At 38.7% G+C, this 20641-nt stretch overlaps 2 protein-coding genes across 2 annotated transcripts; one reads left to right on the top strand and one right to left on the bottom strand.

Annotated features, from left to right (window-relative positions):
• Positions 1-9854: 9854 nt before the first annotated feature.
• On the bottom strand, positions 9855-10832 carry LOC127227598 (olfactory receptor 52D1-like). The gene has a single exon (XM_051191979.1). The coding sequence runs from the start codon at positions 10824-10826 to the stop codon at positions 9855-9857; it is 972 nt and encodes a 323-aa protein (XP_051047936.1). The 5' UTR covers positions 10827-10832.
• Positions 10833-18301: 7469 nt separating this feature from the next.
• Positions 18302-19249, top strand: LOC127227662 (olfactory receptor 51I2). The gene has a single exon (XM_051192017.1). The coding sequence runs from the start codon at positions 18302-18304 to the stop codon at positions 19247-19249; it is 948 nt and encodes a 315-aa protein (XP_051047974.1).
• Positions 19250-20641: the final 1392 nt, after the last annotated feature.

Here is a 20641-nt window from a genome sequence, read left to right as displayed (position 1 = left end):
ATTGTGTGGAACAATTTGAGGAGTATTGGTATTAGCTCTTCTTTGAATTTCTGGTAGAACTTTATACTGAAGCCATCTGGCCCTGGGCTTTTTTTTTTGGTTGGGAGGCTTTTGATGACTGCTTCTATTTCATTAGGGGTTATAAGTGTGTTTAAATTGCTTATCTGTTCTTGATTTAATTTTGGTAAGTGATAGTTATCCAGAAATTTGTCCATTTCCTTTGAATTTTCAAATTTTGCGGAGTATAGGTTTTCAAAGTATGATCTGATTTCCTTGGTATCTGTTGTTATGTCCCTCTTTTCATTTCTGATTTTGTTGATTGGCATGCTAGCTCTCTGGTTTGTGGTTAGTTTGGATAAAGGTTTGTCTGTCTTGTTGATTTTCTCGAAAAACCAACTCTTTGTTACATTGTTTTCTTAGTTTCTACTTTATTGATTTCAGCCCTCAAGTTGGTTATTTCCTGGTATATACTTCTCAGGGGTAAGTTTGCTTCTTTTTGTTCAACGGCTTTCAGCTGTGCTATTAATTCTCTAATGTGACTATCCTCCATTTTCTTCATATGGGCACTTAGTGCAATGAACTGTCCTCATAACACTGCTTTCAATGTGTCTCGTAAGTTCAGTTGTGTTTTCATTCTTGTTGAATTTCAGAAAATATTTAATTTCTTTCTTTATTTCTTCCTTGACCCAGGAATGGTGCAATTGCTCATTGTTCAGTTTCGATGAGTTTGTGTTGTTATTGAATTTCAACTTTAAAGCGTGGTGGTCTGATAAGATACAGAGGGCTATTCCTTTTTTTTTTTTTTTTTTTTTTTTTTTGTATCTGTTGAGGTTTGTTATGTTGCCTAGTATTGGGTCGATTTTAGAAAATGTTACATGTGGAGCTGAGAAGAAGTGTATTGTTTTGTGTTATAGAATATTCTGTAGATATCTGATAAACCCAATTGGGACAAACTTCTGTTCTTTTGTTTCTTTGCTTAGTTTCTGTCTAGTAGTCCTGTCTAGTGGTGAGAATGGGGTATTGAAGTCTCCAACTATAAGTGTGACATTTTATGTGAGATTTGAGTTTTTGTAATGTTTCTTTTATGAATGTGGTTACCGTTATATTTTGGGCATAGATATTCAGAATTGAGACTTTGTACTGATGGATTTTTTTCTGTGATTAATATGAAATGACTTTCTTCATCTCTTTTGATTGATTTTGGTTTTAAGTCTAATTTGTTAGATACTAGGATAACTACACCTGCTTGCTTCTTGGGTCCATTTGATTGGAATATCTTTTCTCAACCCTTTACTCTGAGGTAGTCTCAGTCTTTGAAGCTGAGGTATGTTTTGTCTGCAGCAGAAGGATGGATTCTGTCCTTGTATCCATTCTGTTAACCTGTGTCTTTTTATAGGCGAGTTAAGACCATTAATATTGAGGGATATTAATGAGCATTGATGTTTGTGTTTTGGATTTGTTGTTGGTGGTAGTATTTTGAGTAGATTTGCCCTGATGTTTTCTTTTTGGGTTCTGGTAAAATGGGATTACCTAAAGCCTGTGTTTTTGTGAGGGTAGTTAACTTCTCTGGGTTGGAATTTTCCTTCCAGAACTTTCTGTAGGGCTGGATTTGTAGATAAGTATTGTGTAAATGTGGTTTTGTCATGGAATATCTTGTTTTCTTCATCTATAGTGATTGAGAGTTTGCTGGGATGGTATTCTGGGCTGTCATCCATGGGCTCTTAAGTGTTTGTAGAAAATCTATCCAGGACCTTCTCTCTTTCAGCATTTACAGGGAGAAGTCAGGTGTAATTTTGTTACCTGGCCTTTATATGTAACCTGACTTTTTCCTTCAGTGCTCTTAATATTCTTTCTTTATTCTCTGTGCTAGGTGTTTTGATATTTATGTGGTGAAGTGACTTTTTTGGGGGTCTAGTCTAATTGGTATTCCATATGCTTCTTGTACTTTCATAGGCATGTTCTTCTTCAGATTGCGAAAATTTTCTTCAATGATTTTGGGAATATGTTTTCTGCATCTTTCAGCTGGGCTTCTTCACCTTCTTCTATACCTATTATTCTTAGGTTTGCTCTTTTCAGGGTGTCCCACATTTCCTTGATATTTTGTGTTATGGATTTGTTGGATTTAAGATTTTCTTTGGTCGATGAATCTATTTCCTACAGTTCATCTTCAGGGCCTGAGATGTTCTCCTCCATTATTGTATTGTGTTGGTTATGCTTGCATCTGTAGTTCCTGATCGTTTACCCAGTTTTTTTATTTCCAGTATTCCTGCAGTTTGTGTTTTCTTTATTGTCTCTATTTCAGTTTTCAGTCTTAAACTGTTTGAATCCTTTTCTTCATCTGCTTGATTGTTTTTTCTTGGCTTTCTTTACTTTCTTTAAGAGATTTGTTCATTTCTTGCATTTTTTGCCTTGGTCTTTTCCTCTATTTCTTCCAATTTTTTGTTTGCATTTTCTTTCATTTCTTTAAGGGATTTTTTTCATATAATCTTCAAGGGCCTCTATAATTTTCATGCAGTTGTTTTTTTTTTTTTTAGGTCATTCTCTTCTGCTTAATCTACTTTGGTGTGTTCAGGTCTAGTTGGTATAGAGTTCCTGGATACTTGTGGAGTCATATTGGTCTTTCTATTGTTAAATGTTTTCTTATACTGCTATCTTCCCATCCTTTCTTCCAGTGGGTGCAGGTGGGGTCTCTCTTTATTCTCCTCACCCGGTGCGTGTATATGGGTCCAGACTTCACTCTCTGTAACTCTGGATGATTAGAACTCTCTTGGAGGTCTTTTAAGGAGAGGCTGCCGCAAGGCCAAGGATGTGTGGAAGGCAGACTCTGAATGGTGCAGTGTACAAGAGCAGGACCACTCAAGCAGATGGCTCAAAAAGAGGGTGAAGGGGCCCAAGGGTCAGGTGAGGCCAGGCTCTGGATGGTCCCTTGTGGAGGGGTGAGTCCAGTATGTGCAGAACCGACCCAGGAATTTCCAAGGAGAGGATGGGGGTGATAGACCCGAGCTGGCCAAACACTCACCTCAGGCAGGGGGCCCAGCAGGGCCAAGGCTGTGCAGAGGGCATGTTCTGGATTGTCTAGTGTGCTAGGACAGGACCATTCAGGCCAACAATGTAGAGGGGATCAAGATGCAGAACTGACCCAGGAAGTTCCAAGGAAAGGACATGGAGGTGATTCGACCTGGGCTTGTCCCAGACTCACATCAAGCAGAAGGTAAAGGGACCCAAGGGTCAGGTGAGGGCAGCCTCCAATGGTCCCACGTGAAGGGTCAGGTCCACTCTGTGCCGAGCCAACCCAGGAAGTTTCAAAGAGAGGATGGGGGTCTTGGACTCGAGCTGGCTAAACACTCACCTCAAGCAGGGGGCCCAGCAGGGCCAAGGATGAGGGGGAGGGCCAATTTTGTTATATATTACTGTAGTTTTTTATATCAGTTATTGTAAGAAAAACTGTATATTTAAAAATATTTTATGGGGTTAAATTCTATTATGATTGGATATAACATTAAAATGTCATAAATAGCTTTTAATTGAATGAGTATTTATGCTATGTGTATCTTCTTGAGAATGCAAACAAATATTTGTATACAACACTCTTATTTTGTTTTTAAGTATCATCTGAGTTTTGATGATAGTTATAAGTATGTGGGTATTTGCTTAAGCATTCTTAATGAAGACTTAAGTTGTTTTCATAGTTTTTAGCACCCTTGTGTCTACATGGAGGCCATGGCTATGATTTTCATTCTGTTAATACCAAATGGTGAATGGGTGATGTAAAGGGAGAGATAGCACTCAAGGCATTACAGCTATGTGCCAAGTTAGGCAAAGAATTCATTTGTATTATGATGTAGTTGTGAAATATACAAGATATTATAATTTCTATTTTTAGGGATCTGAGTACATTATAGACTATGGCTTAAGATCACACAATTGTAAAGTTACTCACTTGGTAATCACACCAAATCTAGTCCAAAAGCTGTTTCCTCAAATATAGTACGCTTCATTCCTTTTATCCTATGGTGTTCATGGGTAGCATTATATTCAACAAATAAAAGCATGTGTGTGCTGTGTTTGTGTATTGTGTGTGTGTGTATGCCTGTGTGTGTGTGTGTGTGTGTGTGTGTGTGTGTGTCTGTTTGTCTCTGTGTCAGTATGTGTACAGAGATGATCCCAGTGGTATCAACAGTGTAAAATCTCTGAAAATTTTGATTCTTTTTAAGAAATGAGGAAATGTTGATAATACTGTTAGGGTCAACTTTTTTTTAAAGCTTTTAAAAAATGGCTTGTGTTAATATAAAGAGTTTTATGTAAAAAAATACCTGAATTTTGTTATTTGTACTCTGTTTCAGGCAGTCTGGCGTGATCAAACCACATTAGTCTGGAAGGAATCCACATCTTTTCATTTTCTGTGGAAACAAAAATAGAAATCCTTTTCCCCAGTAACTTGTTCTTCAACTTAAATTTTGGAGTCAAAGCATTTTTTTTTTTTTTTTTTTTTTTTTTTTTGTTTTTTGTTTTTTAATTTATTACTTTACATGTCGATCCCAGTTCCCTATTTATGTATTTTTATGTACATTGGTATATTGGTATTTTCTTGCATGCATATCTGTGTGAGGGTGTTGGATTCCCTGGAACTGCAGTAATAGACAGTCTTGAGCTGCTATCTGGGTGCAGGGGATTTGAACCTGAGTCCTCTGGAAGAACAATCAGTGTTTTTAACTGCTGAGCTATCTCTCTAGCCCAGCCTGCTCGCTCTTTTCCTCCTCCTCCTCCTCTTCCTCCTTATTTTTTGTTTTTGTTATTGTTTTTCAAGACAGGTTTTCTCTGTATAGCCCTGGCTATCCTGGAACTTGCTCTGTAGCCAGGCTGTCCTGTAATCTCATAGTGATCCACCTGTCTCTGCTCCCCTCCCCTGCCTAGTGCCCCCCCATTTTTTTCCTTAATTGTCCATGATGCCAACAGACAAATCAGTGAATATATAAGACAAAAACTGTTATCTCATAATTATTCAGGAAAAGTATTAAGCCACTAGGAAACCAATGACAACACCAAGTAGCAGTAAAATAAATCCTGGTGGATAGAGGAGGGTCCAATTTCTGGAGTATATTCCTTATACCAGCACCTGCTTTGCATCATTCTTCTTCTTATTGTGCCTCACACGTGCCTTTTCTTTTCTAGGATACAAAAATTTAACTATAAAAGAATAAGTTCAAGAGATCTATGATATAATATATTGATTGTAATTAGCAGGAATATATTACATGCTTAAAATGGTTAAGAAGAAAAATGTATGTTCTCATAAATAGATGACAGGTATGTGATGTGTTGCATATAAAAATAGCTTGATTTAGTCATGCCACAATGTGCACTTTATTCCAAATGTACATTTTTGAATGCTATACTATATACCATAAATGAATGCAATATTTGAAAGTGTTTTACTTATCCATTCTGAGAATTTTACACATAGATTCAATGTGTTTGGCCATCCACCACCACTCTTCCCCTTCAATTTCTTCCAGAATTCCCTGAAATCTACATATCCTCTCCTTCCTTCCTTCCTTCCTTCCTTCCTTCCTTCCTTCCTTCCTTCCTTCCTAGTGAGTCCAGTTAGTTAGACCTATGTACATGGCATCCCAAGCACATGGGCAATCTATGAATGGCCACACCAGTGAAGAAAACTGACCCCTTTCCTCTCCTGCCATCAACTGTCAAGAGCTTTGAGCAAGGTATGCGGCTTCATGAGCCCCTCTCTCACCATGCTGGAATGTTCTGTGGCTTGATGTGACAGTCACAGCTGCTGTGGGTTCCTGAGTACCAAGGCCCTCTCATGTCCAGAAAGTGTCCTCTCACAATTGACCTTCCTAATCCATGACCCTTAAAATCTTCCTCCCTCTCTTCTGTAATTTTCCCTGAGCCTTGGTTAAGGTGGTATCAATCTCCCATTTGTGTTCCTAATTTTCTGCACTTCTTTGACTAGTTGTGAATCTCTGTTAACATCCATCCACTACAACATGTGCTTAAAAAAAAAACCAAAGAAATAAACAAAAAACAAAAAAACAAAAACAAAACAAAACAAAACAAACAAACAAAAAAAACCCTGAAGATTGTGGTAACCCAGCATCATAAGTCTACAGGTTACTTATTTACAACAGCACTAATGATCATTAGTAATTTATTAATAATAAAATGTTCTTATAGACTATGTGGCACAGGCTGACCTGGAACTCATATTGTAGGGCAGGTTGATTTTGAAGTAGACATCCTCCTGCCCCAGCTTCCATAGTGTTTGGATGAAAGATAAACAGTTCTATGCTCTGCTAATGAATTGTTTTACACTTAAAGTACATACATTGCTTTATTTACCATGTTGTTATTACCCACATCACAGAGAATGCTACAATATAAATAACTTTTATATGCACCAGGAAATAAAAAGAAACCATGAATCATTATGCTGAGATATTGCCTTTATTTTTAGTTGTCTATTACAGATTCCTAGATATCTAGTGTGTGATTATGTGTACAGTATATTCATTTTCAATTTTTTTCTTTCTTTCAGTAGATGCTTTATTTTCTTCTAGATGCCGAGGGTTAGAACAAATTTATTCTCAGTTTCTTATGTTTGATTAAGTAAAACAAGACCGCAAACTTGTCCTAAGTAGTTAATAATTTACATATTGACGGCCACTGTATGAAGAAACTCTAATTCCATCAACCCTTTCCCACCAATGCAATGGTTAATCTGGCTCTTTATGGTTTGTTTTGTAGTTCTCTGATGTCTCGTGAGCTATTTTCTTTCTGTATGTCTTTAGATAGTGTTCAACATAAAGTTTTCATATATACAAAGAAAGAAGAAAACATTGCCCAAATATACACACAAAAATATCGAGATGAAATGCTCATGATGAAAATCAAATTTGCATTTACTAAATCAAGAGTTTCACTACGTATTTAACTATGTTAAACAACTCTGAGCTATCATCTTACCCCTGTCAGAAAAGCTAAAATTAAAAACACCAATGACAGTTTATGTTGGAGAGGATGTGCAGAAAGGGGAACACCCCTCCATTGCTGGTGGGAATGCAAACTTGTACAACCATTTGAAAATCAGTATGGCACTTTCTCAGGAAAATGGGAATCAGTCTACTTCAAGATCTAGCATTTACACTCTTAGCATATACCCAAAGGATATACATTCATACTACAAAGACATCTGTTTAACTGTGGTCATAGCAGCATTATTTGTAATAAACAGAACCTGGAATCAACTTAGATGCTCCTTATCCAAAGAACAGATAAAAAAATGTGGTATACTCTGCCTGGGAAGTGGATTGGGCGTTGGATGGAGGGTCGGTACAGGAGGGAGAGGGAATGGGAACAGTATGTAAAATAATATTGTTTTTAATTTAAGTAAAAAAAAGAAAATGTGGTACATTTAAACAATGGAGTACTATTCAGTGGTAAAAAATATAACATCTTGAAATTCACAGGGAAATGGATGGAACTAGAATAAACCATCTTGAGTGAGGTAATCCAGACACAGAAAGAAAAACATGGTATGTACTCACTCATAAGTGGATATTTGACATAAAGCAGGATAACCAGACTACAACCCACAACCCCAGAGAAGCTAGGAAACAAGGAGGACCTAAGATAGACATACATGGACTCTCGAGAAGGGGGAAGGGACAAGATCTGAGTAAATTGGGAGCACAGTGGTGGTGAGAATTAGGAGAAAGAGGAGGGGAGAAGGGGAGGGGGCAGGAGAACATGAGGGTTTAGGGAGGTTTAGTTGGGGGAAGAACAGAGAAGGAGAGCAAGGAAAAGAGATATCTTAATAGATGGAGCCATTATAGGCTTAATGAGAAATCTGTCACTAGGGAAATCTCTAGGAATCCACAAGGATGACCTCAACTGAGAATCTAAGCAATAATGGAGAGGCTACCTTAAATGTTCTTCCCCTATAATGAGATTGATGACTACCTTAAATGCAATCCTAGAACCTTCATCCAGTAGCTGATGGAAGCAGAAGCATATATCCACAGTGAAGCACTGAGCTGAACTCCTGGAAACCAGTTGCAGAGAGGGAGGAGTGATGAGCAAAGGGGTCAAGACCATGCTGGGGAAACCCACAGAAACAGCTGATCTCAGCAAGTGGGAGATCAGGGATCCAAGTCTGACAGCTGGGGAACCAGCACAGGACTGAACCAGGCCCCCTGAATGTGGGTGTCAGTGGGGGGCTTGGGCAGTCTATGGGGCCTCTGGCAGTGGAATCAATATTTATCCCTAGTGCACAAATAAGCTTTGGGAGCCCATTCCCTATGGAGGGATACTCTCTCAGCCTGGGTTCATGGGGGAGGGCCTAGGACCTGCCCCAAATGATGTGACAGACTTTGATGATTCCCCATGGGAGGCGTCACCCTATCTGAGGAGTGGATGGGGGTGTGTGGAATGGTGTGGGGAGTGGGAGTACAGGAGGGAGAGGAAACTGGGGTTGGTAGGTAAAACAAGATTGCTTTGATTTAAATAAACAATTAATTAAAAATGATCTAAAGAAAAATACATCTAAAGATAGAAAGGAAGGTAAAATATGACTTTATTACTAAAGATATAACAGAAAGGATTAGGAAAAAATTATATGTTTTTTTAACAGTGAAAAACTCAAATGAAAATTCCCAAGACCAGTAGTAGACTGTGTCAAAGACTGGACAGAAGCAACATCTTGAGGATTAGTCAATGGATGTTTTCTGTCCAAGTAACTGATAAAAGAAAACAAAATGAAAGAGAATGGGTAGAGAGCCTCTGAGAACCTGAGATACACCATGCATATCCATGTACATGCAAAGATATTGTAGGAGGAAAGAGAAAGTAAAGTGAATTTAAGAATCACAAGCTGAGTGTTTTCTACATTCAATAAAAATCATTAATGTTCACTCTACATTTGAGAAGAACAACAACTTCTAAATGGGAGAAGCTTTCACAAATTTTTAGTGACTGAAGTAAAAAAAGATGGCAGAAAATCCAAATTGGCTTCTCTAAATCCTTAATGAGGGTTCATTCACTATTAAAAGAAAATACAACTCCAAAGTGAAAGGCATGAAATGCAGTGGAAGAAAATAAAATTTTATTATGCACTCATCATGTCAATTGCTGTATTTTAGATAGATACTATAAAACAGTTATAATAATTATATGATGGGAGATTTTACAAAAAGTCCTATGTAAGTTGAAAAGCTAGATTAGTAATATTTTGAGATTAAATAAATTTTATTATTCACATTTATTTATTTAACATTTTACATTTTAGGGACCACTCCATGTTTGGGAAACACACTGTGATTTATTCAGTCCTTATCACAATCCTAAATATATTCCCATTGTCCCTGTTTAAAAGTTGACCTTGCTTGACAGAAGATTTTACAAGTGTCTTAAAGCTGGAAGGCATATGAGAGAGAATATGGTCAAACACATATGCTCCTTCAGACTCGTGGGTGTACCCACGACCTACAGCTTTACAGTTTGGATTTATATTCACTGTGAATGCCATTCTGATTTTTTTGTTTTATTTTCTCATATTGTGTCAGCAGACTATTTTAACCTTGAGATGTAGTTGTAGTATTTGTTTCAGAACATACTTCTTCCCCCTCCTTCTCTGTCTCCTTACAGAAATTATATTTCCTAAGATGACCGAAAAAATGTAATCACATATATGTGTAAGAGCAGTGGGCAGAGCACTTTACTGTGATGTTTAGCAATCCACATTCACCAGACTCTCTTTCAGCATTTCCCCCCATGTCATTAAAACATCATAGATCTCCATCCACATGACTAACCTGCCTATGTATCTTTTGTCATCTTCAACCTCTGCTCAGAATTAATACTGAGCCTTTCCCCAAGCGAAGCAGTCTTACAAGCCGACTTCGAATCTCCTTGGTTCGTGATCCATAGATAATGGGATTGAGCACAGGAGGCACCAGCACATAGAGGTTAGCCAGGAAGATGTGCACGTGCTTGGGAACTCGGTTGTGACCAAAGCGGTGGGTGAGGAAGGAGAAGAAAGCAGGGGTGTAGAAAACCAGAATGACACCAAGGTGAGAGCCACAGGTACTCAGAGCCTTGTGCCTGGCATCTTGAGATGGAAGACGGAAGATAGCCCGGAGGATGAAGCCATAGGAGATGGCGATGAGGATTGAATCCAGGCCCACAGCCAGCAGAGCTACAGTCAGCCCATAGACAATGTTGACAGTGATGTTGGCACAAGCAAGCCTAGCAACACCCATATGTTCACAGTATGTGTGAGCCATGACATGGTGACCACAGTAGGACAGTCGTTTCAGCAAAAAGATGAAGGGTGATACAACAGCCACACTGCGGACTATCCCAGCAAAGACAATTTGGCCTATGACAGTATGGTTGAGAATGGTTGTATATCTCAGTGGGTTGCAGATAGCCACATATCGATCAAAGGCCATGGCAAGGAGAACGGAGGACTCTAGAGCATAGATAGAATGGACACAAAACATCTGTGCTAGGCATCCACCAAAGGAAATCTCATTAGCATGGAGCCACAGAATAGCAAGTGTCTTGGGTACAGTAGTAGAGCTGAGAGCCAGGTCAGTGAATGAGAGAAGGCAGAGGAAGAGGTACATGGGTGCATGAAGAGCACTCTCTGTCCCAATGACAAGGATGAGAGCGGCATTACCAAGCAATGCTATCAGATACACGACACAGAAAGGGATAGAAATCCAGATGTGGAAAGCCTCCAGCCCGGGGATCCCAGTGAGGAAGAGAGTATCTGGGAGACTGTCATTAGCATTGGAGGATGACATTCTTGACAGAAGAAATGTTACACCAGCCTTGTAGCACAAGGTATGTGGTTGATTCACCTGAAATAATGGTCTTTCTATGAAAAACTTTTTTAAAAATAAAATATTTATGTCCACTAACTATATTGAGTATCTGAGAAGATAATGTCAAAATAGCAAGTTTTTCTTTATGTGCTCATCTTTGGTGGTATGCATTGAAAATATAACCCAAGCATCAAACTAAATGTTTGTCTGATCAGCCTAACCCACATCTATTTATCTCCTGTCACATCCCACACACAATTTGTATCTTTTCTGCCCACACAGCTTAGGATATTGCTTGTTTCTTTTTTCAATTTATATCACAAGCCTGGCAACTGTCTTTTTTTTTCTTTTTGCCTTTGCATTCTTCTCAGGTTTTTGAAATTTGCTGTCTCATCTGGTTCTTAGTGACCTTCTAATTTTATTTTATCCACTACCTTTTAAAAATCCTAGTGGGTTAGGATTGTCTTTATTCAGTTCTATTCTTGACCTTTTCATTGACACTGTTAATACCTAGCCTTTGATCAGCTTCACTAAAACAATTAGTTGGTAATTCATAGTAACACAGCATTGCCCATTTGGCTCAATTTCTCCATGTTTTAGTACCTTCTACATCTGAAAATACCTACCTAATTATATATCAGAGAGCTTGTTTTTATATCTTATGTGTTAGCCAACTCGAATATATCCATTACTTCAGGAGTATGTATAATTTACATATGAAATACATCACACATGTTAAATGTTGCTACAGCACTGCCAGCTACTGCAAAGCTAGTGCATGGCCCTGTTTACCCACCAGGACAATGGCTAGATGTGAAGACCAGGTAGCATACCAAATGCAAACAGACTCACATGTAGACAGGGAATGGATAAGCCTGGTGTTGCCAACAGCAAAGGTAGTCTAAAGAATGAGGTATTTTTGTTCAGGAAGGGTAGTGAGTATTGTATGTGTCTTCCTTTAGTGGCACATCATATATCCACAGATAATTTTTTGTTAGGTATGAAGACATTTGAGCCTTAATTCAAATGTATGAATTTTGTATGGTTATTTTCGAATCTCTGTGTCATGTTAACATACAGCAGTGGAATACCAGCCTCAGCTCATTTGCCCCTTTGATTTTAGATACCATATGAACCTTACAGCCTTGCTAAGGTTTTTAATTCTTTCTGAATTGAGAGTGGCAACATTTGGTCTGCCTATCTCATACACCTTTTTGGCACTGAAGAAAATAGTTGAGTAATGGGATTAAAAATTTTAATCCCAGGTCAATGCCTCTCTCCCATCAGGCAGCACTATGGGATTTCTGCCATGCAGCCTGATCATTTTTCTGAGACAGGACTGAAGAGAATGTTACTTTTCTTTCTTTCCTTTTTTCTTTCTTTTTAAAAAGTTCTCTTTATCTCCATTTTTGGGATTGTCCAAAAGGTAAACATACCTTCCCTGGCATTTTGGATTTTTTCATTCTTTCTCTGAAGCCATGTTCTTCTTTTGCCCCATAACAGCTCATTGGCACTCACTACAAAAGGCATGGCTTTCTCTCTGTCTCTTCTCCATCTCCTTTCTGGCAGATGCTGATATCCGCAGGTTGACTAACCTGCTGTTTTTCTCTTAGCTCAAATAAAATTGTACTCAAAATTAAAAAAAAAATAACTTAGACCATCCAGAGTGGTGAAGTTTGGTCATTAATCTTACCTTGATCTCACCAATAGGTCCAAACTCACAAAAATGAAGTGATGAGATGCAGAGCACAGCACGGTCAGAATTGAAATCAGCGCTCTCTATTCAAACTTCAGCATTTCACTTCATTTAATTGTAGGTTTGGAGGTTTAGAGGTTTAGAGGGTCAGCACTCGAATTCCAATGTTATTCTCCCATTATACTCTGTACAATATCTGTACACATTTCTGAAATCACCACCATTTTAAAGAGACAGATAAATGGAGAGAGAGAGAGAGAGAGAGAGAGAGAGAGAGAGAGAGAGAGAGAGAGAGAGAGAGAGAGAGCTTCTTGGAAGATTTTCTTTGATAACCAGTTCCTAGGGGAAAAACAGTTGGGCAGTGGAAATCAGAGGCCTAGTCTTCCTGCAATGTTCTCTTTTTAGCTTATTGTTGCCCCAGGAGAATACTTCAAATGGTAATTGTAGGGAGGATGCTCTGCCATGAATGCATGAATGGAAATGGATGTAGACAAAAATCTGTATTTCAGGGGAAACTTGGAAGCAGATACTGAGTTGCAGTAGTAGTATGCTCTGTCATGGGGCATGCTCTTGAAGTTGTTCTGTGTAATCTTGCTACAAATTGCAATGACTTTTGTCCCCTGATGCTTTTTAGATCTTAGCAATTGAATCCAAATTCTTTCTTTGAACAACTTCTTTTAGAGACTCTAATATTTTAATCATACATGGGAATGCTAGGCTTCAACTGTGGTGCGTTGTCATGTGAATTTGAGTCTTGTGAGCAGTAGAACAGCTGTGTGTATAGGCGATGTGTAGGGGCATATAGTGAGTGTGTGATCTGGGTCTGGGTATAACTGTCTATCCAGACTCAGTTTTATAACCTTAGGCATTGTATTTGGTATAACTCTGAATTCCATCCCTTTTTGTTCAAAGGATGTGGTTGTGAATACATTGGGATATCCTCAAGTCTAAAACTCAGAGAACCTGCTCAGGATTTGATCATGATTCTTACTTTTTTGAAAAATATTAGGGAAGTGTTGAAAAGAGGAAAAAGCAACAAGGGAGGTTTACCCTGGGGGGATTTATGTATGAGGAAAATATTGAATCAACACTTGGCATTCTAAATTTTTTTCTTGTTTTTACATCCTAAGCTTGCCCTCCTTCCCATCTCCCTATGCCCCCTTATTCACTGTTCCTTCACTGCTTCTCTTCAGGTACAGGTGGGCATTCCTTGGATATCAACCAGCCATGGCATATCAAGCTGCAGTGAGACCAGGCACCTCCTCCTCCACTAAGGTTGAATGAGGCAACCTGGCAGGAGGAATGGGTCCCCAAATCAGGTGACAGAGTCAGAAGCATCCAAGCTCTCACTATGAAGAGTCCGCTCTTACTATTAAGAAGAATCCCACACAAAGATCAAGTTACACAAGTATAACACATATGCAGAGGGCCTATATCAGTCCTATGCAGGCTCCTTAGTTGTTGGTTCAGTTCCTGTTAGCTCTTATGAGCTCAGACTTGTTGGTTTTGTGGGCTTTCTTGTGGTGCCCTTGACACTACTGGGTCCTAAAATTCTTCCTCTCCATCTTCTGCATTTTTTTAAATGCAATTTTCTTAGCCTTTCCTTCTTTTCTCTCCCTTTCTCTATAAGGATGTTTGTGCCACTCAGTTTCCTATGTATTGTATGTTATAGTTTCTATGGACTCAGGTCATCTCTAAGGTATAATCATGGATATGTAAATGCTCCCTGACCATTAGCCTTCATTTCAGAAAATATGTCTTGAAATTATTAATGTTTCAGAAACATAGCAGTAGAATATTAAATCATGTTCAAGGCTCTTTTCAGTATAGGACCTCTTGCTGCTTCAGATTATAAGCCATAGGTGTGAGCCATGTTGGTACTCTGGCTCTGTTGGTACTCATATTAATAAAGGCAACACCCAACACTAAAATCTCACAAATCTCAGTAGATTTTTAAGGAGGAAATACATTAATATGTTTCCCCTTCAATGTGTATATAACTAATGTTAATGAATCATGAATAAATCTGTTACTCCTTTTTTTACTTTCTTTTTTATTCTTCATGTCTTTCATATCATGCCTACCAGTCCCATTCATTAACCCCCAATAAAACAAAATATAATTTAAGAGAAAAAAAGGAGTGGGGGCAAAGGAGAAAGGGAAAATCTCACTATGGAAGATGTGGTGTGACACAGTGAGTTACACAGTAAACCCCTTTATCCATACATTTTTCTTATGCACAAGTTTATCACAAAGAATCATTCATCTATTTCAAGGCCCTTGGTCTCTGCTACACTGTTGATGATGGGCTCCCACTAGGATTTTTCCTGGACATCTTGTTGCTGCCCTGTGTTGTGGAGATCCTGAAGCACTGGATCTGCAGGACTGACCCCTCCCCCATGTCTCTTCCAAGATTCAGAGATCTACTGTGTGTGGAAAGAGTGTAAGAAATAGAGGTGGTAGATGACTAAATATTATTTTCTAGACCAAGTAGTGGGGCAGCTGCACATAGAAACTCACTGAAGTTGAAACAGCATATAAAAATCTGCACACACCCAAACTAGACCAAGTCTCAGTATGAAGAGAGAAGTTAGACACAGAAACCATGGAACTATTGACAACTGTCACCTGCTTGCAAGAGGGAGAGACAGTTTTCTCTAAGGGTATAGGCCTTGCTAAGCTGACTGCTCTCCAGTGGAAAACCACACAACCAACAATAAAAAAAAAAAAAAAAAAAAAGAAAGAAAAAAAAAAAAAAAAAAAAAGAAAATTAGATCAGTACGGAAGAGGGTGTGGATCTGGGAACAGTTGAATATAATTAAAACACATTGTTGTGAAACTCTCAAAGAAGTAGTAAGAATCCCACAACTGATATTGATGAGTATAGGGAGAGAAAGGGATTCATAACTCCTGACAAGAATGTGAACCAGCATGTCTATTAGAGATACTAATACAGTCCTAAAATTCTAAAAATAAATCCACCTTATGATTCCTATCTATATGTATTTCCAAAAGAGATAACAACTGCATAAAAAAGAGACACATGTGTATTTCTGCACTATTTACAACAATTAAGGCACAAAATCAGCTCAGGTTCCCAGAAGCTGCTAAACAAAAAATATAAAATATGTACCATATATGCATGATAGAATGTTAATTCAGCTTGGGAGGAGGATGAATTATGGTCATTTGCAGCAAACTGAGTGTAACTAGAAGACACTAAATGAAATAGCAATGGGTTATTTATTTATGGAGGCAGAGTGTGACTATGTTTCTCTCACGCTGGCCAAGGCCTTAGCCTCAACAAGAGCAGTCTCCAACTTACAAACCCTTTGCCTTAGTGTTCCCATGCTGTGAATGAAGGTTTGCCTTATCGGGACTGTTCAATTCATTGTGGTGCAAGTGAGTAAACAAATGGCCTGTGTTTGAAAGCAGCCTTGTTACTTGGTACTGATAATTTTGAGTGTATTTTGACTCTCTGGGCCTCCAGTTTTCTCATGTGTGAAGTAGGAGGATCCCTAGCTTGTGCAATTGGTTGTGAAGATTAAGTAAGACAATGTCCTTCAGCTTTGATAAGGTTCTGAGGACACTGAAAACACAGGGCATCATTGATGAGCATTTGTTTCTATTGTCTATGAGATTAGTGAGCCCTACAGTAGAGCTTCTGCTCCTCACCTGGGAACTAAGTGTGGGAACTAAGCTTGGGGGAAAGGACTCCGTCTAGCTGGAGGTGAGGAAGAATGAATTATATTTGTATATTAGCATTTATTAGTGTTGGGCTCCTGAGTACTCAGACTCTGATTTGACACTGTTTTCAGAACCCTAGTAGTCATGAGAACATACAACAGGTGCATGTAAGTGCTGCTTGACTGGGAGGAGAGGGACTTTTGTCACATTTTCCACACAGAGTTCTGAGGTACCCAAGGGAATAGATGGCGGGTGGTAAACACCAGGATCCTGTGGTGAAGAACCTATTCCCAACAGTGTTAGGCTGAAGAATATTAGATCATGGGGTAGACTCTCCATTGCTCAGAGGTTGAGAGGTGGCTCCTGAGAACTTTGGCATGAATATGGGTTCTATATCCTTCACCAGGCCTGGGGTGAGTATAGTACATAATGCCAGGAGCATGAAGCCTGCTGAGGCAATCCCCTTGTAGCTGTTCCTGGTGTTATTTGTCTTTCTCTTAATCTTTATTTTCAGTGTTGCTGTTGTTCTCTTCCTAAATTTTCTTCTTTGAACTTGCATCCTGTATCTTGCATTTCTTTATTTGACCTTACCCCTTTTCATATTATTTCCTCTTTAAAAAATAAAAGCAAAAAAAAAAATTGCTGGGAGGTGGTGGTGCACACCTTTAATCCCAGCACTTGGGGGGCAGAGACAGGTGGATATCTGTGAGTTTAAGACCAGCCTGGTTTACACAGTGAGTTCTAGGACAGTCAGAACTACACAGGGAAACCCTGTCTTCAAAAACCAAACACTACCCCCAAACAAACAAACAAACAACAAATAAGCAAAACCATCTGATTTCAGTCTTCCCTTTTCTTTCTATTCTTGTCTTTCTTCACTCCTTTTTATTTTGCTCCTTGGTGTAAATACCTGGAAAATTACTGAGAAACAGAAATGTTGCTAGTGTTAGCCAAGGCCACTAGGCCTCTTCATCTTTACAGCAGTAACATACATGAGTGCTATTCTTATTTCTGAATAAGCAGGCTTTTAGTTATGATGATTTTAGATTTCTTACATCTTCAAAACTAATGCAGTTTCCCAGAAAACTCATCCTTCATTCACTTGAGACTCTTTTCCAAACCCTTGTCCCCCAACAGGTAATTTCTTCCAGATATTTAGTATTAGTATTACCTGATGCAATATTTGACTTCTGTCACGTAAGAAAATCACATTTCCTGAGGGTTGTATAGAATAGTAAATATGGGAAAAGTATGCTGTGCAATGATGAATACACGTGTTAATGATTATTTGTGAGACACAGAAATTGATCTGGGCCCCCAAAACTCCAGAAGTCACTTTTTACAGGGCATTAAAGGTTTGTAAGTTTGACATATAAATGCTACAAAAGATTTTTAAATGCACTTTCTTTCTCAAATGGATGGACCTAAACGGATGTAAAATGAAATGCATGTCACTCTTTTGCCACATGTTCTCACTGGACTGGTGTAAGGTAGTATTTATTACCTCCTATTCCTTGGGGAAATTCAAAATTCTTATAGAGGAACAGCAGTTGTATGTTATGAACATAAAAGCATGTGATTAGTTTTTCTTTATCAATTTATAGGAAAAAACCTGGGGATTGAATTTGGATTAGAATATAAGTTCTAGCCATGTAGCTTCCTTATCAAGAAGTAATTTAATTCCTTTACTTTGACACTTATTTCCTTATTTTTCAGAATGGATATTTAATTTCCTATAGATAATCTTAGGTCATGGTTATGAAGTATGAGGCATATGGAAGTAGCTGGCTGAATGATCATAAAAACTATATTCAGGAGACTGGATGAGATGATCAATTCCCTTGAAAAGTCCAATTTATTTTTCTGAAATAGCCTGAGAAAGAAGCCTCTTACGTACCTAGAGTTTCACAACTCTATAGCTCAGTGGAATTCAGAGATCAAATATATGTGCAATCACAATGAAAAAAACTGTGCTCTGCCTTTCCCTCCGTGGAGATAGTAGCAGTATTGGACACATGGTGTAGTTTTCCAAAACACCCATCTGACTGGCAACAAATGACACTATTCTCTCATGGGCAACTTCAGGATCAATGCCTCTGAGGCTCCCAGCTTTATTCTGACAGGTTTTCCAGGAATGGAAGCCATGGAGCCATGGCTGTCCCTCCCTTTCCTTTTATTTTATGCCATCTCCATTGTAGGCAATTCCTTGATCCTTCTCATTGTCAAGGAGGAGCAGAGCTTGCACCAGCCCATGTACTACTTCCTGTTCTTACTGTCTGTGAATGACTTGGGTGTGTCTTTTTCCACTTTGCCAACTGTTCTGGCTGCCCTTTGTTTCCATGCCCGAGTGATCAACTTTAATGCATGTTTGGCCCAGATGTTTTTTATACATCTATTTTCTTGGACAGAGTCTGGCATTCTTCTAGCCATGAGCTTTGATCGCTATGTAGCCATATGTAATCCACTGCGCTATGCCACAGTGCTCACCAATGCCCGTATTGTGGCAATGGGCTTGGGAACAGTCCTCCGCAGCTTTGTTCTCATTGTGGTCTTCCCAGTACTTTTGCACAGACTTCCCTTCTGCCATCCTCAGAACATCCTCTCCCATGCTTACTGCCTACATGTGGACATGATTAAACTGGCCTGTACTGATGTTTCCCTCAATAGCCACTATGGATTGTCGATTGTGTTGCTCACCTTTGGCCTAGACTCAGCACTCATCCTCATCTCTTATGTGCTTATCCTGCGATCAGTGCTGGCTATTGCATCTCGGGAGGAGCGACTCAAGACACTCAATACATGTGTGTCCCACATCTTGGCTGTACTCATCTTCTATGTGCCCATGGTCAGCGTTTCCATTGTGCATCGTTTTGGGGCTGGTTTACCTCATGCAGTTCATATCCTCATGTCTATTCTCTATCTCTTTGTGCCTCCCATGTTAAATCCTATCATCTATTCCATTAAGACAAAGGAGATTCGCCGGAGACTTCTCAAGATGCTTTTCAGGGTCAAGTTGTGACTCTGGCAAAGACAGGAATGGTATATGATCTAGTGTTGGACGTATAGATAGTCAGGCACCAAAATAGGGTGAGATTAACTAGGAGATTTGAGGTGTGTGCTTGATGTTCCAGGTTCACTGATAAGAAGTTTAATCTACATTATTAAGCTGGTACTTGCCAATACCATTTGGGGTCACATTCAGAACTTAACTTTGCTAGCTTTTATTTAGAGACAGAAAGCAATCTTGTTTTTAAGATAGCCAATAGCAGTTTTCCCATCACAAAAAGTAAATATTATTTTCTAGAGAAGCCAAACACTAATACCAAAATACATGGTGACATTGTGAGACTTCAAGGGATGTGCATGAAAAAGATAGAGACACAGATAGGGGTCTGTTGGGCTGTGTCATCCATACCATGGAAGTTAAAGCAATAGTGACTTGATACCTGGGGTCTTAACAGTTGTAAATCTCTGGTGTCTTGATTTGATTTTAGGATTCCTTGAACGTTTTCCCACACATGGGAGACCAGAGGTATATCAGAATTTAGTTTCACCTCATGGAAGGGAAGGACCCTTTGCTTATAACTCTTGTTCTGTCACTCTTCATAGATATGTTTCTCCTCAAAGAGTAGAAACTGTCTGTGACAATAGTTTTGTGCCATTCTGTCCATCTACATTAGACTCGCCATGATCCTTCCATTGAGATGGGATCTTTGAGACTAGTAATGAAGGGTTAAGTGAAATGTGGTTGCATAAGGAATAAAAAATAAGTAACTAAGAGAAGAAAACAAAGTTTGAACAAATCAACAAACCTAGAAGCCAATGCTGACTTTTTACAAAGTAGAGCTTCATGTTGGAAAATGATTCCTACCTCTCTGAGTCTCTCACTGCCCCAGTAGGAGAAAGTGAAATGATAATTTACCATCTTGATTTTTTTCACATGTAAAATGAGGTATCAGTCTTTCTTCTGTCTACCTCCTTGGCTTGTTTTGAAGCATAAACAGAGTAATTTGTTTTATCATTCCTATAATAACAAACATACCTTATTTATATACATTAATTTTTATTTAATGGTAAAAATAACAAGATTCTATGTTGAATTTTAAAATGTGACATGCAGGCCAACAACTTGGTCTCATGGGTAAAGGAACTATCTGGTCACTAAGCTTGACTGCCCAAGTTTTATCCTGCAGATCCACATGATGAAAAGGAGCAAACAGAATCCTGCAAGTTGTTGCATCCTGGCCTCTTTATGCACACTGTGACATGGCTCACCTGTCCCCAGTAAAAAGAAAATCTAAAGTGTTAAAAAAAATCCCTTAAAATATTATATGTGTGAGTCAATGTCTAAAGAAATGTTTTGTCTGAACTTTCCTGAATATTAATCAAGGCGGATCTAACTGCTCACTAC

The sequence above is a fragment of the Phodopus roborovskii genome, unplaced genomic scaffold (assembly GCF_943737965.1).
Source record: "Phodopus roborovskii unplaced genomic scaffold, PHOROB, whole genome shotgun sequence".
NCBI classification, from domain to species: domain Eukaryota; kingdom Metazoa; phylum Chordata; class Mammalia; order Rodentia; family Cricetidae; genus Phodopus; species Phodopus roborovskii.
Note: the sequence above shows the minus strand (reverse complement) of the source record. Positions and strands in the feature narration are given on the sequence as shown.